Source organism: Arachis stenosperma, chromosome 3 (genome assembly GCF_014773155.1).
Source record: "Arachis stenosperma cultivar V10309 chromosome 3, arast.V10309.gnm1.PFL2, whole genome shotgun sequence".
Classification (NCBI taxonomy): Eukaryota; Viridiplantae; Streptophyta; class Magnoliopsida; order Fabales; family Fabaceae; genus Arachis; species Arachis stenosperma.
The window spans coordinates 163,428,373-163,444,960 of NC_080379.1; the positions used below are offsets into that span (position 1 = coordinate 163,428,373).

General features: G+C 33.4%; 1 protein-coding gene across 3 annotated transcripts; it reads right to left on the reverse strand.

Annotated features, from left to right (window-relative positions):
• Window positions 1-6,525: 6,525 nt before the first annotated feature.
• On the reverse strand, window positions 6,526-9,356 carry LOC130970092 (uncharacterized). 3 transcript variants are annotated; one of them, XM_057896069.1, is made up of 8 exons: window positions 9,246-9,347; window positions 8,859-9,153; window positions 8,223-8,294; window positions 7,941-8,008; window positions 7,629-7,785; window positions 7,238-7,318; window positions 7,027-7,116; window positions 6,526-6,850 (listed from the first exon to the last, which is right to left on the reverse strand). In XM_057896069.1, the coding sequence occupies exons 2-8, from the start codon at window positions 9,138-9,140 to the stop codon at window positions 6,731-6,733; spliced, it is 870 nt and encodes a 289-aa protein (XP_057752052.1). In that variant the 5' UTR covers window positions 9,141-9,153; window positions 9,246-9,347; the 3' UTR covers window positions 6,526-6,730. The 3 variants fall into 3 exon arrangements, with proteins under 3 accessions (XP_057752052.1, XP_057752051.1, XP_057752053.1); XM_057896068.1 differs by having other exon boundaries at window positions 8,859-9,356; XM_057896070.1 differs by having other exon boundaries at window positions 6,526-6,876; window positions 8,859-9,347.
• Window positions 9,357-16,588: the final 7,232 nt, after the last annotated feature.

A 16,588-nucleotide genomic window follows, 5' to 3' on the forward strand; every position in this document is an offset into this window, starting at 1 on the left:
TTTTGTCTATAGTAGTGGTTGGTATTTTTATACGTTTCGATTTTTGATTTATTGAAGAATCGTGTGGAGCTTTTAAAACTATATATGTTAATTCTTGAATGAATGGATGATATAACTTTAAAAAGTTATTTCCTATGATAAAATCCATTCTAGAATCTAACATATATATAGATGGAACAATGAACCTATAATTTTGAATAAAAATTTCAGCCATATCTGCTTTTTGGTCAATTTTATGTATTGATTTGTCAGCTATTCTAACTCTTAATGGTTTCTTTAATTTTTTCCAATCAAGTTTTATATTTGAACTAGTAAAGCATTGTGTTGCTCCAGAATCTATGAAAGCATTTATAAACTTTTCTGTTATTTTTATAGTAATAAATGTGGCATTATTACTCAATCTCTGAGTCTGTTTCTGAGACATATTCAAAAATATAGTCTAAGTTATCATCAGATTCCTCTAATGGTTCCATGAAACAAGACTTAGCAATTTCTATTTGTTTAGTAAGATCCTTTTTATCCTTCTTTTTTGGACATTCATTTGCATAATGTACTTCTTCTTGGCAATACCAACACTTACAATTTTCTTTTTTATTTGGGCAATAGTTATTTCTTTGTCTTTTGTTTTTATTGTTATTTTCTTTTCTAAAATACCTCTTTTTTCTCCAGTTTGGATAGTATTTTCTTTTTCTAAATTGATATTTTCTTTTTTTTTGAAGGTTTTTATTAAGACCATATTTTTGAGGTATCTCTTCATTATCCTGACAGCAAATTCTAATTATATTTGCAAATCTTTTTTGAGTCGCTTCTTGCATACAACGTTCTTTTATTTCCTCTCTTATTGCAGAGGTTGCTCCACTAAAATTATTTTCAATTGTCCCTCTATTTATTTCTCTTATAAATCTTCCCATTATAAATTCATTAGCAGGATATGGAAGTTTTGTTATATACATACTAAGATAATGATTTTTATCTTCTTCTTTTAATTTGTAATAACGTATTCTATATTTACATATATAAGACTCCACATTACATAAATCATATATCTAAATATTAGCTAAATGGTTTTTTGCTTCTTGATATTCTTTATTATAGACTTCTTGTCTATGATCTATAATATTTTTTCCAAAAAATTCTTTATATAGAATCATCATTATATATAATATCTTATCATAAGCTATTGTTTTTGTTGCTAATTCTTCTATTATTTGGTTTTCTATCGATGTCATATAATCTCTTATAGTTCCTTTAGTATGAAACCCTATGTAATTCCAAATGTCTCTTCCAGATAATTCACTAAGTTTTGGATTGGTAAAGGCTTCTAATAAGAAGGAATTTAACCAGTTTTCGAAAATTTCTTTTTCATTCTTTTTACAGTCTAAATTGAGCATTCTATCTCCTTCCATTTTCTAGATTTTAGGAACATATTTTGATGGTATTTTTGTATATTTTGAATCTTTATTTATAAACCCTTTTTTAAAAGCATAATTATCAAAACCTGTTTCCCATTTAAATTGAGATTGATTAACCTTAGATGTTCCAGCTTCATTTTTTACTTGTATTGGAATTACTGGTTCTTCGTCACTAGAATAATCTAGGATGTGTTCTTCATTTTCTATATTTTCAGAATTTACTAATTCTTCTTCTATTTGAAATCCTTGTTCCATAATATTATTTTCTTGAGCCATTTTTAATTGTTTAAAAAGCATTGTAACTTCTTCTAATTTTTCTTCAATATTCATAATTTTAGTGGTGGTTTTACTTTTAAATCTGTTATGTTGATTATATTTTGAAATTTTTCTTCTTTGGGATTCTCTTTTTCCTTATTTCTTTGAAATTTTATGGATACTAATATTTCTTCAAGCATGTCTACTATAGAATTTAATTGTGGGTTAAAGGTATGATAAAGATGTGGTGAATCATCTCCGTAGTAACATTTTTTAGAATTTCCATGTGAAAAATAAGTTTTTTCAGGTTTTTGAAGTCCTTCAATAAAACTTATAGTAAAATAAAGATTTTGAGAAAAATCATTTTGTATTGATTTTAAGAATTCAGTGTCATTACAGTTAACATTAGTTAAAATCATTAATTTTTGATATATTAATTTTGATAACTTAATTATTTCTTCTCTTAAATCTTCTAATTTACTTTTTTCCATTAGGTGACGCTTTTCTTTGTGAAAAGTTATAGTTTTAAGTAAAAAGTATAGTTTTAGAATGTATGATTTGAGTTTTGTCACGTAAGCACATCTTTAAAATTTGATCTGTACCCTATATTTCCCTTTGAAAGAAAAAGGCAAAAGTTGGGCCTACACACAGAATGTCACAGCTTCCTTAATATTATAATCTTCTTCTACTTCCGATTTTATTTAATCATTTTATAATGTTCACGACAATAAAGAAAAAAATTATAATGTTGGAGTAGGAAATAGGAATATTAAGAAAATGATTTCTGTACGGCACGATGCACGTAAATTATGGTAGGCTTCATGGCTGGGCTTCCTCATGAGGCTACAGACTTACAGTGTTGTCAAGTGTTAAGAATGGCCCTAAACGCATTACACATGGCTAATATATAAATAAAATTAGATATAGATATAATTAGAAATATTGTAAATAGAAGTATTATAAATTATAGAGTTATACTATAAGTATAAGCTTTATAAGTTGGCCAAATCTAACAAAAACTACATTCACTTACTAGAGTGTAATAACACACGCGTCAGTCAACCGTTTCCAAAGCGTGCTCGATCTCACTCACCATTATGAAAGATACTTCTTCTTCTTCACATTCCTCCTTCTCCTTCTCCTCTTCCTTCTTCTTCTTCTTCTCCTTTTTTGAGTTTTTCCTTCTTTTTTTAGCGTGTTTCATCTTCATCGTTGTTTTTTATTATTGTTGTTGTTGCTACATTTTTTTCCTCCTCTTCTTTTTATTGATTTTGTAACATTATGTATTTTTTTCTTCTTTGTTTGATTTTTTCTCCCAATAAGAATTATAAGAAAACGAAATAAGAAGATGAGGAAGAAGAAGCAGTAGAAGATGAAGAGAAGAAAGAGGAAGAGTTTGAATTATGCAAAACTTATCAAAATAAAAATACACCAAAAAATTCTTAAAATACACCCAGATATCTTTGTGTTACACCCAAATATCTTCGTGTTACACTCAAATTTGCTACAAATACAAAAAAATATTTTCTCTAATGCTGCGTTTTTTTCTTCTTTTTTTCTTATTTCTTTCTTTCTTTTAGTTAAATGAATGTAAGTTTATCCTCTTCCAAGTAATTCTGCAGCATTATGTATTTCTTCTTCTTTTTTGTTTGATTTTTTTATTTTTATTCTTATTAAGAGAGTAAAACAAGAAGAAACTTGAAAAGGTAAAATAAAAAGGAAAAGATGAATAAAAAAGAAGAAGAAGAAGAAGAAGATGGTGACGAGACGATGATAAAAAAAGAAACAATAGAAGATGAGAAGGAGGAAGAAGAAGAGTTTTGAATTATGCAGAACTTATCAGAATAAAAATACACCCAAATATCTTCGTGGTACATCCAAATATCTTCTTGCTACACCCAAATTTGCTGCAGAAAAATATTTTCTCTAATGCTATATTTTTTCTTCTAAATTGAACCACACCTTAGCCACTTGATTGGATTTAAAACAATAATCAATTTCGTTCTGGTTCAATTGACAATCTGAATGTGAATTATTTATTATCTTCAACAACGAGATAACTGATGATGAAGGATAAAGAGAAAAAGAAAAGAAGAGAAAAAATTTAAATTAAAAAAAAAGGAGGAAGAAAAGGAGGAGGAAGAGGTGGTGTTGATAACGATGATAAGAAGAACGAAAAATTACGAAGATAAAGAAGAAGAGGCACAGAAGAAGGCACGGAGAAAAATGTGAAAGCGCATGAATATAAATAAGAGCAATGTTAGGGAACCAAAAGGGTATTAGTCAAAAACTAGCCAAATACCTTTGGGTGAATTCAAAATCTGTACGAGTTAATATATATGGATGTTTCTTCTACTAAGTATTAGAATGTTTCTTTTTCATATTAAATGGATGTTCTTTTATATATTTTTCGAATTTTTTTGTATTACAAATATGAATGTCTCTATTTCTTTAAGAATTTCATATTTTTTTAATTTTATAGATATTTAATTATTTTTGCTAAAATATAATTGAATATTTTTTTTATTAAGTATTAAGATGTTTTTTTCCATATTAAACGAATGTTTTTTTATAATCCCTCTCATGGCTATCCTCCGTATGAGAAGCACGGAACTTGTAGCCATAGTCATCATATGCATAATCATCACGGTCTTGTCCTCCAAACCTGGCAGGTTTATCATATCCTCGATCACCATAGTTTTCAATGCTGCCATAACCATCTCGAAACTTATCATATTCTGGGAACGTGTCAATATCGGCTTCCCTGTAGGCATCAATCTGATTATACGGCTCATGATCAACAGAAGATCTTGAGACAATCTTGTTCCATATTATACCATAATGAAGCATTTCTATCTATAAAGTATAAAATAATATACATTACATATACAAATTTGTCCAAGGTTTTATATTACCGTAGTGATGATAAGCAACAAGCAGTTGCACTCACCGATAATTTGGCTCATGGACCGCACCATAACCCTCAAGAGCCTGTGAATTCAAGAGAATAAGATATGTCAGCAACAAATAATCAATCATGAGAGGAGTGTTAGGCAAATCCAGTCCTTATTCTCACTGCCCCAACAGCTAGATTTCTTTCATGGAGCTTTCAACTGCTTCGAACGTGTTCTTGTGAGTGACGCCGCGGTTGAGGGTGGATAGTGTTTGAAGGAGGTGGCTGAGGAGGAAAAAGGAGAAGGTTTTGTCGGTGACGAAGTCGAAAGTGGACTTCGTGTTGAAGCAGTTGTTGTCTTGGATGCACTTGTTGAGGACGTCCCGGAGAGCATGGAGGTCGCTGACGCTTTCAGCAGCATTGGTGAGAGAGAGAGGTCTGTGTGTGTGATTGTTGGAGGTGGGTAGATTAATGTGGGAGAGAAGATAAATGTTTTTATAGGTTTTAATTAGGTTTACTTAATTAATTTTAAATTTTTTAAATTTTGAATTCCATAAATTTAAAATTAATTATTAATATAAATTAATGTGATTTTGTTTAGTTTTTGGCTGATAATCTCTTGGTTCTATATACTTTTTCTATAAATAATTTGTATGACTTGTATAAAAAAATATTTGTACGTAGAGAATAACTCTAAATTATAAAAAAAATATTAATGAAGGTCTTTCTTTATCTCTTGGATTCTCTTAATTCTTGTCCCTGATCAATAATTCTTCTCCTTCCGTTACACACTTTAATAGAGTCACCATAATCTGATTCGCAATCACAGTTCTATTTATATCCCATCAAATCAAACCTATATTTACAATTACCTCAATAAAATCTCTAAATCCTAATGTCTATCCTTTCAATATCAATACTATTATAATATAAAATAGTTTTGAGATATAATAAAAAATGAGCTCAAAGTAGCTAAAATTTATTTTATTTTACATTTCTTAATTACTTTTAAAATAATTGAGTAATATTAGATCAATAAATATGTATATAGATATTACATACATAATTAAATTATAGATGTTAAATTAAATACTGTAACTTTGACCTAAAGTATGTCTATGGACCTCGCACATGTTAACATCTCATCTAGTTACTATTTTGTCAACAAAAAAATTCAATTCCAAATACTATTTCAACCTTAAAACCAAAAACGGAATAAGAAAAACAAAACTAAATTCTACTCTAGGCAAGGCTGACAAGCCCCATTACAGACAAGGAATGCAAAGGTGGATCTTTCGTTAGTTGGAATTGAGCCTACTTTGAGTTATGGGTAAATAAATCTGAATGTATTCCACGTCCAAAAAAAAAAAAAAAAAACTGAATGTATTGACTTGTTTTATTATACTATTATATTTCTAATAATTATTTGGCATAGATCATGTTTTTAAAACTTAGTATGTTTAAATAATTTGACACAAGCATACCCGAAAAAAGTAAATAATATATTAGTAGTTGTTTGGCACAATAATGTTTTAACAACTACTCAATGATTAATCAATAATTTGTTTGGAACTTTTAATAAAATAATCAATGCTTGATGTAAATAAATCAATTAGAAAAATAACGCAAATAAAATGATTAGGAATAATTTAGTTGGTATAATATAACCATTTAGCATGTGCCGTCGCCAGAGTTACTAAGTCAAATTTATTGTTATTACCAGTTTACCACCTCGAAGTGAAATGCTTAAATATAATTCTTTTCCAGTAGTCTTAAATATATCGGTAAAAAATATATTATACGGCCAAAGATATGTTTGAGCTTTAAATTCTCAAAACTTATTTTAAAATAAATTTACAATTTAGTTGCACAAGAACCACACCCAATAAAAACTGTTAATCTTTAAAGGGATGATTACCCAAGTTTCTTGTATCTATTTTGCAGAGGGCTAAAAATAGGCTGAGGTTAGATCAATAAATAAATCTGTTTCGAATTCAAAAAAAATTAACTACCATCTCAAAGTTGCAATTTGCAAAGTGAATGTATGCAGGTAGGTACATTAACATTAGGGCGGAGAAAAATCAAGAGTACTATATGTGGCATTTCAACAAAGCCATCTTTTTACATGGCACATCGCCATTTCGTACACATACACTGGCATACAAACAAACTACACTTGTTCCTGGTGTGTACTCACTGCAGGTCCTGGTGCAATGGCGAACTGCAGACCCCTACGCTGCCCGGATTGAAAAACGAACGCGACTTGAGTTGCCGCCAGTGCTGCAGCCTCCTGTTTCACCATAACACGCGAAATAACTATGAACAAAATTGAGCAAACTCGTATTAAGTCGATACTAAGTTAAAAGCAAGAACAACTAAGTCTTGTCTCATTTGCCATAGAGGGATACATCGATACCAAATTCATTATCAAAGCGAGATTTTTTGGAAAGCAAAACTGAAACTTACTTGTCTTTGTCGCCGACGTTGCAAAATACTGATTGCCCAAGCCATGATGTAGCAAGGCAAAAGAAATCCAGCAGCCCGAAGCAAGAAAAGCTGTGAGAAAAGGCAACTTAATTAGGTTTTTTTGGCGGTACATTTGAAGGCCCAAGCAATCGATACTATATGATCTACTTACAACTTAGCCAAAGGCCCAGAAGGAACTCAAGTCACTTACAGAGAAGAAAGTGGATGGATCATCATCGGCATCTTCATCTGTGACTGCAAGTGCATGCCTCAAGAGTAGAAGAGCCATCAACTGCAACAAATAGAATGAACTGGACTTAGGATCATGCTCAAGTAGTGCTAACAACACTAGCCTAAGCATATTAATGAAGTCAATATATGCTTAATGTAAATGGTGGACAAATGCATCGACATGCATGCACCAGCGTTTAAGCACCCTAAAAATCATAACACAAACAAATAACTTATAATTCCAAATTAATATGAAACATCAAATATCCTACAAACTTGATACTCCTTTAGCATGGCCTGAAGACTATATATGTTTCTGACCAAGTTCCACAAATAACTTTTTAAAAGTGTCTTCAAGGTTAGTGCCTTACAATAAGAGCAGCTGAACGGCAAAATGCAGCACCACTGGCATTAGAAGCAGCATATCCATCATACTCTGCTTCCAAGAATTGGCGTTCCGCCTCAGCAATTGCCAAGAGACGAGGATCCCGCAAGTCCAAAGGTGTGCCAGAAATTGTCCAACCTCCCCTGAAAAAAAATGGTCATGGGTCATTAATCAGTAGTTGGACAACAATTTCAAACAAATAGGGAATATCTATTTCGAGTTTGAAATAAAAGGCTTACACATATAAACTAACACAATCAAATGAAGACTATTCTAAACATACAAACTTTCAGCTTACCCTATATCAATGGTAGTTTCTTCAGGATGTGCACGTGGTGGTGGGGCAGTATAACCAGGTTCATAGGGCTGGGAATGACATACACAAAAGGAAAAAGAGCAAGTTTAGTTTTCAATTTGCTTTGATCCAATAAATCCTCACACCAATGATGAATATGATGAGCATGTTTAGTTAGCACACTGAAGATTTCCACCCTTTTCCCCCAAATCCCGGCAACACACAGCGGCAAAAGCCCCCTACCACAGCATGCGGATATCTTGCATTAACAACTAAGATGCATACCTTGTGACATATCTCACAAATAATGTCTCCTTTCTCATCGCACCAATGCTGGACGCACTTTCTGTGAGCATACTGAGAAAAAAAAAATCCAAGAAATTCATGAATTAGAAACACAGAAAGGATCTAAAAACCAATGACCCATGAACAACGATGTCCATCCATTATTATTCTTCAGCACACAGCATCAACATTTAATTGGCTAGATGGACAAATAGTGTTTCACAAAAACATCTACCCAAAATAATTATAAACATTTCACCAACTAATAGCTTGGTGAATATTCACATAGTATTGCACGTCCACATCTTTGGGGATAAACAGAAAAATTAGAAATGCAGCATTTTCCCCACCAAAAATTTAAAAAGGGAAAGAAAAAGCACATGCATTTTCCCAAACCCATAAATTTACGACAAAATTGATGCAGCAACAACACCATAGGCATTTATAATCAACAAAGAGCTGCTTGCAATTTTAGTGTTCACAAAAAATTGAGCTACCATAAGGCCAAATACATTATCAATTAAGAAAATTAGAACACAAACATTTTTAGGGGGGGAAAATGACCTCATTCTTTAATCATCCTAAACCTCAATTATTAAAATAAAATTGAGAGGAAAAAAGAAAAGAAGAATGTACCTTGAGACTACCGCTGCAAGCACATGGCGACTCGAGATTGTTGACGGTGTCTTCCTCCTGACAAATGCGGCACTCCGCCATCTGCAACAGCGGCGCCTCCTCCTCCTCCTCGTCGTCCTCGGCTCTCGGAGCAGAATCGGAGGGCCCCGCCGTGGCGGCCGGAGGTTCATCTAGCGGCGGTTCGGGTTCGGGAGATGGCTGAGCCGGGTGCTGAGCTAGCGGCTCGACTGGCACAACGGGACGCATCAGCCGGTCAACGTACAGCACCAGATGATCGCTCATTTCTCCCAAAAGACTGAATAACAAATAATAATAAACTAAAATTTGAGTTTTAAAAAATAAAAAATATAAAAAAAAAGTTTAAAAAAGAAGGGATAAGGAAGGAACTAAGAAGGGAAGGGGATCGGTTTGGTGAATCCTGAGAGATAACAAGGGAATCTGAGACTCAGCGGCGAAAAAGGAGCTGAGACAGACCTTCAATTAATGAAACGAGAGAAAGAAAGGGGATTTTGGCGTGTATATAGCGAGGAGGGCCAAATGCGCCTTCCAATAGGGGTATCCTCGTCATTTCGCTTCCACTGTGTTGCCGCGTGAAGGACCCGTTCCCCCTGCTTTCGGGTTTCGGGTGGGCCCCACGCCTTTGGATTCTACTTGACTACTTCTATTTCTTCTATTTTTCTTAGTCCACGACACCTGTCACCTCCAACTACTACCGATACAATCCCATTCCAGAAACTCTTACATAGTTACATATTTTCTAATATTTTCCTATGAAATATCCTTTTAATGCTTCTCTTTCTTTCTTCCAACCCACAAGTAATTGCATATTAAAAACTCAAGATTTGTTAGAGAAAAAAAATGTGCCAACACTAATTTTAATTGCAATTTATGAAGTCAATGTATAAACGTGCATTAATTTGGTGAATCATAAATATAGATTGACCTAGACATTTTATCATTTAAAAAAATAACTACAAACATAAATGAATTTAATACATTTTTTATTTTTATGATATCTTAATTTAATAAGTTAAGGATTAATTTATTAGTTAATAAATTATTATATATATAATATAAAATTTAATTATAAATATTTATTTAAATAAACGAACGAGTTGATGTTTAACTAAATCAAATTAATTTAGAAGAAACCAATATAGTAGACCAGCCACCCGGGTTTTAAAGACTTTGGTGGCTGGTGGGTCCTTATTGAACCCAACTAACTAATGGCATTTGATTTTCATTTTACAATCCAATTCCGATCAAGTCTCGGAGTCGAATAGAGAGGATGCAAGCTAAGTTTTTCGGTAACTTTTTTTTTAACTTTCAAAATTCAAATCCAATATTACTGGATTGTTTTCTGTAAACAACAGAATTAGGCATTTCAAAGCCCGTTTCAAAATCCACTATTATTCATGACCAAAAATATATACAATTTTTTTATTTCATTGGGGCCTAAGCCCAAAAAAACAAAAACAGGTTACATTTTTTAAACCCAATCTTACAATACTAGCTCTCTTACAGTCTTCTAATAACTATTTGAGATCAGGAGGAGGGTTATCTATAAAATGCACTCCAACTGTATATTTAACTCCATTCTTTGCCATCCAATCTGAACAGGTATTGGCTTCTCTATTTATATGGTAAAAAGTCAATTCTCAAGGCCTTTGCTTTAGATCAGCAATTTTATTCACTAGATATTAAAATTTCTACAACTTCAAAAGGTTTTACTAATACATTCATACATTTTTAAGAAGTCTATCTTTTTCATTATTCTACGCATATCCATTTTTCAGGCAATTTAAAGACCATGATAAATACCTAATAGCTCCGCTTAGGTTGCTTGGCAACTTCCAATTTTAGCAACGCATTCACCAATCCACTCACCATGACGAGTTCTTAGAAGTCCTCCACACCCCACAGCTTTTTCATTTTTTTGCACCGAGCTATCTGAATTGAGCTTTATCCATCCTTGAGGTGGAGGTTTTCAATTTGCATTGTTTTAATTTTTTACAGACTTGTGCTGAACTAGTCGTTATTTTATGAACGTTTCTCTATTGATTCGAACCAGATTAAGGATTGTTTTATCCGCCATAGGAGGTCTTGTAAAGAGTGAACTGTGAACTTACTTATTTCTCCATTGCCAATTCCACCAGCAAGTTTCCAAGAAAATATCGAGCCAAAAATATTGAGAAAATTTTTCAAGTTCATTTTCCAGGTTTAGATCAATCCATTGATTTAGCTGGAGGTTGAAAAATTTGGGGATATCACACGGGTTAAAGAGTTGGTTCCAAATACTTGCTGTCTTTGGACAATCTCTAAGCACGTGAATAATGGTCTCCTCTGAATTTGTACAGACGTGGCAATTTGGGTTAGTGCCCAAGACTTTAGCTTTTCTTTGTACTGTAAAAAGTCTTCCATACATTATCTTCCACATATGAATCTTTGTTCTCTCCAGCCCCTTCCATTTTTACAGTATCTTCCATTTGTTTTTCCAGCTTCATCTAATCTCACTCTAATTTTATAAGCTGATACAACAGAGAATTCTCCAGTAACAGTGTGTTTCTAAGCTATGTTGTCTTTGTCACTGTTCTCTTTTGGTGTGGACATTGATCAAATTTTTTCTATAGTGGTTATGGGTAGAAATTGTTGCAAAACCTGGATATTCCATTCACCTTTTTCACAGAGGCTTCAACTAGGTCTTTAGGTATGGAGTTGCTAGCCACATCAATGAGTCTTCCTTCACTCTGGACCAATTATCCAGCCAAAATTTGACATCTCTTCCTTATCCAATCATCCATTTAATTGTTCTCTCATTACAGTCCACAATTTGGATACCTCTTTCCAAAAGGGTGAACCGTTCCTTTTATTTATAAAAAACAATCTTCCATTGATTTTCTTTCCATATTTATTGAGAAAGACTTTCGACCATAAAGATTCAGGTTCGGTTAACAGCCTCCAATTTAATTTCAACAAGAACACATCATTCATCGAGCTTAAGCTTCTGAAACCTAAGCCTCCCTGATGTTTCGGCTTAACACAAAGTTTCCCAGTTCACATGGTGCATTTTTCTGTGGCTATCACTGCTTTTCCAAACGAATCTTCTTTGTGCTTTCTCAATTTCTTGGCATATATGTTTGTTGACTCTATCATGCTGCATTCAAAATATGCCAGAGGACTAAAGACAGATTTAGCAAGCATTATTCTTCCCGCTAAAGATAAACATTGCGCTTTCCATCTCTTGAGCTTTGACTAGGTCCTTTCTAGAATATTTTTGAATTTCTCCTTGCTCTTTCTGCTATTGTTAATGAGGGCTCCAATATATCTACCCAAACATTTGCTTTCTTGGTATTGGCATATACTCAAGACTTTCCTCCTCATCTCTTGTTTGACATTTTTAGAGAAAATCACTGCTGTCTTTGTTGCACTAATTTTCAGTCCTGAAGCTTAGCAGAACTCATTCATAATATTTTGAACCGTCTCTATCTATTGCACACTTGCTTTTGTATATACCAAGAGGGTCATCCGCAAAGAGCAAATAAGAAATGGCAGGTCCCTTATTGCTGACAGTGACAGGCTTCCAAACAGAGTTTTCCACCTGCTCCTCTATTAACTGAGATAACTTACCCATGGCAATTACAAAGAGATAGGGTGAGATAGGATCACCCTGTCTTAAGCCACACTGAGGAGAGTTCCAGTTAAGGCGATCATAAGCTTTCTCAAAATCGAATTTGATTGCCATTATTCCTTTTTTTCCTCTTTTCTTCTTCATCAAATGAGACACTTCTTTGGCTATTATGATATTATCTTGAATTCTCTGTCCTAGTACGAAGTTGGATTGGTGAGGAGCTATCCTGTCTTTAAGAGCTAGCTTTAATCTCTCCACAATAATCTTTGAGATGCATCTGTAGCTAACATTGCAAAGGGAGATCAAACAAAATTGAGACATAAATTTAGGAACTTTTACTTTTGGGATTAGAGCTATGAGGGTCTGGTTGTAGAATTGTACCATGTTAGGGTTCATCCAAACTTGTCTCACCATATGAGTCACTGTCCTGTTAATAATTTCCCAAAATTCCTTGTAAAAAATAGTTGGATACCCATCGGGGCCAGGAGATTTCAATGATCCGATGCTAAAAATAGCCTTTTTTATTTCTTCAATTGTGGGTAGGTTGTACATGTCCTTCCCTATGGTTTCATCTAGAGGTGGATAGGTTTTATCCATGCTAATAATTGTATCGATGATATTGTAATCTTCAAACAAATCCTTGAAGAATGTCACCGCATGGTTCATTAACTCTTCTGGTTCTTCTATCCATTCTCCATTACTGCCTCTTAATTTCATAATCTTGTTTCTCCTTCTTTTGATGATTGTTCTTGTGTGGTAGTACTTTGTATTTCGATCTCCATGAACAATCCATTGATCTCTCGACTTCTGCATCCATAACACTTTCTCCCTATCAAGAAGCCCTTCCAAATGCTTGTTTAATTCAATTTCCAACCTGTCCAATAACGGATTTCGACCATAACTATTAGCTTTCTGAATACCTCCAATGCGGTTCATTATTTTTCTCTTTTGTCTTCCAATGTGACCAAATACCTCCTTGTTCCAATCAACAACCTTTCCAGTGAATTCTTCAAGTGCCAGTTTTAAATCTAAAAAGCTCTTCCAATTTTGATTCACAAATTCGTCAAACTCTGGATAAAGATTCCAAATAGCTTTTGTAGCGGAAGGGTTTGTTTTTTGCCACATTGTGCCGGGTTCCATATTTATGAGCAAAGAGTGATGATCTGACTTGGTTCTAGTTAGTACATCAATCCTTGCTTCTGGGAATCTGGTTCTCCAATTAACATCCGAGAGCACACGGTCTAGTCTTTTGAAGATATGAACAAGCCCCTCCCATTTTTGGCTCCCTCCATGTAAATCTGGTGCCAATGTAACACAGATCTATTAAGGAGCAATTATCTATCCATTCACTAAATCTTCTACAGTTACCAGAATCAACTCTTCCTCCTCCCTTTTTCTCACCCGGACATGCTATTTCGTTTAAATCACCCGCTAGCAACCATTCACCTCTAATGTTATCCACAAGACTCCTCAAAGTACCCCATAAGTTATGCCTGGTATTCTCCTGAGGGCTGGCATATATAACCGTAAAGAACCACTACTGTCTCTGCTATTGTTTTATTTCCATATGGACAAATTGAGTTTGAGAGCTCACTCTATTTACATTCAGACCTGTGTCTTTCCAAAGGTTCCAAATTCCTCCACTAAAGCCTCTGGCTTCATCAATATGAAAATTACTAAACCCAAAACTCCTAATAACCCTTAGTACTTGATCCCCACTACACCTTGTTTTCAGAAGGAAAACCATATCTGGTTTGATTATTCTAATAATTTCTTTTAGGGTACGACCAAAAGAGGCACTGGTTGCCCCTCTATAGTTCCAAATTAATATAATCATCAAGAAGGAGAAGTGAAAAAGCAAAATCAATTCAATCGTACCTCCTCACCAAAAGAGGTGTTGACTTCTTCTCTGACAAGCTTCATGTCATTGTCTTGTTGTTGCATCATGATGCGTGAGCATCTTGTCTATCTTTTCCTAGTGAATTTGCATCTAATTTGTTGAGTTTAATTAAGAATTAATTATATTTTAGCCACTATGGATGCTATTTTGAGTTTTGTGCAATTTTATTCATTTTAGGTAGCATTCGGATGGATTTGAGGAAGTTTCTGCAGAGAAAAAAAGAAGAAACCAAAGAGATGATCAGCGAAGACCGACGCGGACGCATGGCTCACGCGACCGCGTGGAATGAAGAAATCACAATGACGCGATCGCGTGGACTGGAATCTGCACAAATGACGCGAGCGCGTGGACGACGCGGACGCGTCACATGCGCGATCTGCAATAATACAGAAAACGCTGGTTACGAATTCTGGGCTGTTTTTGACCCACTTTTCAGCCCATAAAACACAAATTAGAAGCTGCAGAATAGACAAAGCAAGTGGTCCCCACCTATCAACTGAAGATCTGTAAATTAATTCGAATTTAAATTCAAATCTTATCTTTTAGGAAAAGATATTTTTTTTAGATAATTAGATTTTAAATTAATTAGGATTAGTTATAAAAAGAGAAGACTTCTCTTCTATTAGGTACATCACATTACATTACATTACATAACATTAGGGGGATTCCATTAGGGAATTCTATACAAATTTACATTCTACATTCCATGAGCAACTAAACCTCCACTGTTAAGGTTAGGAGCTCTGTCTATTTGTATGGATTGATTTTATTACTTTTTCTATTTTAATTTATGTTTTGGATTTATATTTAAGAATTGTTTTCGTTCTTTATCTTATGAATTTGGGTGGAACGGAAGTATGACCATCTTTCTATTTGAGTTCTTGTATAACTTGGAAAAGCTCTATACTTGAACAACAGCTTGAAAACATATTCTCCTAAATTCTAATTATCTAGATTTAACGGGATACGTGACATATAATTCTTTTATTCTTTGGGTAATTAGAGTTTTTGTGGCATGCAAACTGGAATTTGATCATGTACCCTTTAATTGGAATTAATTGACCAAGGAATTGGCAGTTAATGAATTTTAGAGGAGACTAGAAATGTCTAAGGAATTAGGGTCTAGTCACATATAGTTTGCCATAAATTAAATTCTACATAATTAAAATAGTTAGTAAGAAAAGTTAATCCGAAAAAATAGATAACTCTAAAACCTTAACTGTTTATCCATAGTTTATTCCCAATTTATTTAATTGTCTATACTTTTGATATTTTGAATCCAAACTTAAACCTTTTAAACATCTCAAAACCAATTTCTTTTTGCCTAACTAAGCCAATCAATCAATCATTGTTGCTTGATCCATCAATCCTCGTGGGATCGATGATGATTTAGATTTTTGATGGTATAGAATTTCACAAATGAATTCTCGTTGCAAGTATAGTTTCTAAACCAATCAATAATTCTTTCATACAAAAATTTGTTTGTCACTAGTACAAACCCCTAAAATTTATAAACCGAAGTATTCAAACCTCGGGTCGTTCTCCCTAGGAATTACAATAAAGTGTCTTGTTATTGGTTGTGAGTTATTTTGGGGTTTTAATAAGAAGCATGAAAGATAAATGACAAGAAAGTAAACTAAGGCCTAAAAAGATCTTGGCAAGGGTTGGTGGTCAAGGATCTCTATCCTAATCACTAACCACAATATGAGAATTGGCAAGGATTAATCTCATTAAATCATCCTCTAACTTGTAGTAAAGGAAAGTCAAATGAGCTATATCAATCCTAGTCCATAAGTCCTAACTCTCCACTAATTCAATTAGTGAGAACTAGAGTCAATGGATCCCAATCATCAATTACTTGGACATTAGTAACTCAAGAGGTTCTAAGTTACCTTTCCAAGCCAAGAGTATAAAATTCTACTCTAAAATCCAACCAAGAATTTCATCAAACAATTGGAATGCATAAAAGGAAAGCATAGTAAAATTGCAAGAAAAGTAAATCTACACTACTCAATTGCAAGGAACTAAACAACAACAAATCAAATGAACACAATTATTATGAATTACCTCTAATTGAATTGAAAGAGAATAGGAGGAACAAAAGTAGATCTACAACAAAGTATAAGAACAACATAAAGGAAATTACAACAAAAGAATAGAGGAAGATGAATGTAACAACAAAGAATTGAAAGGTAGAAGTAG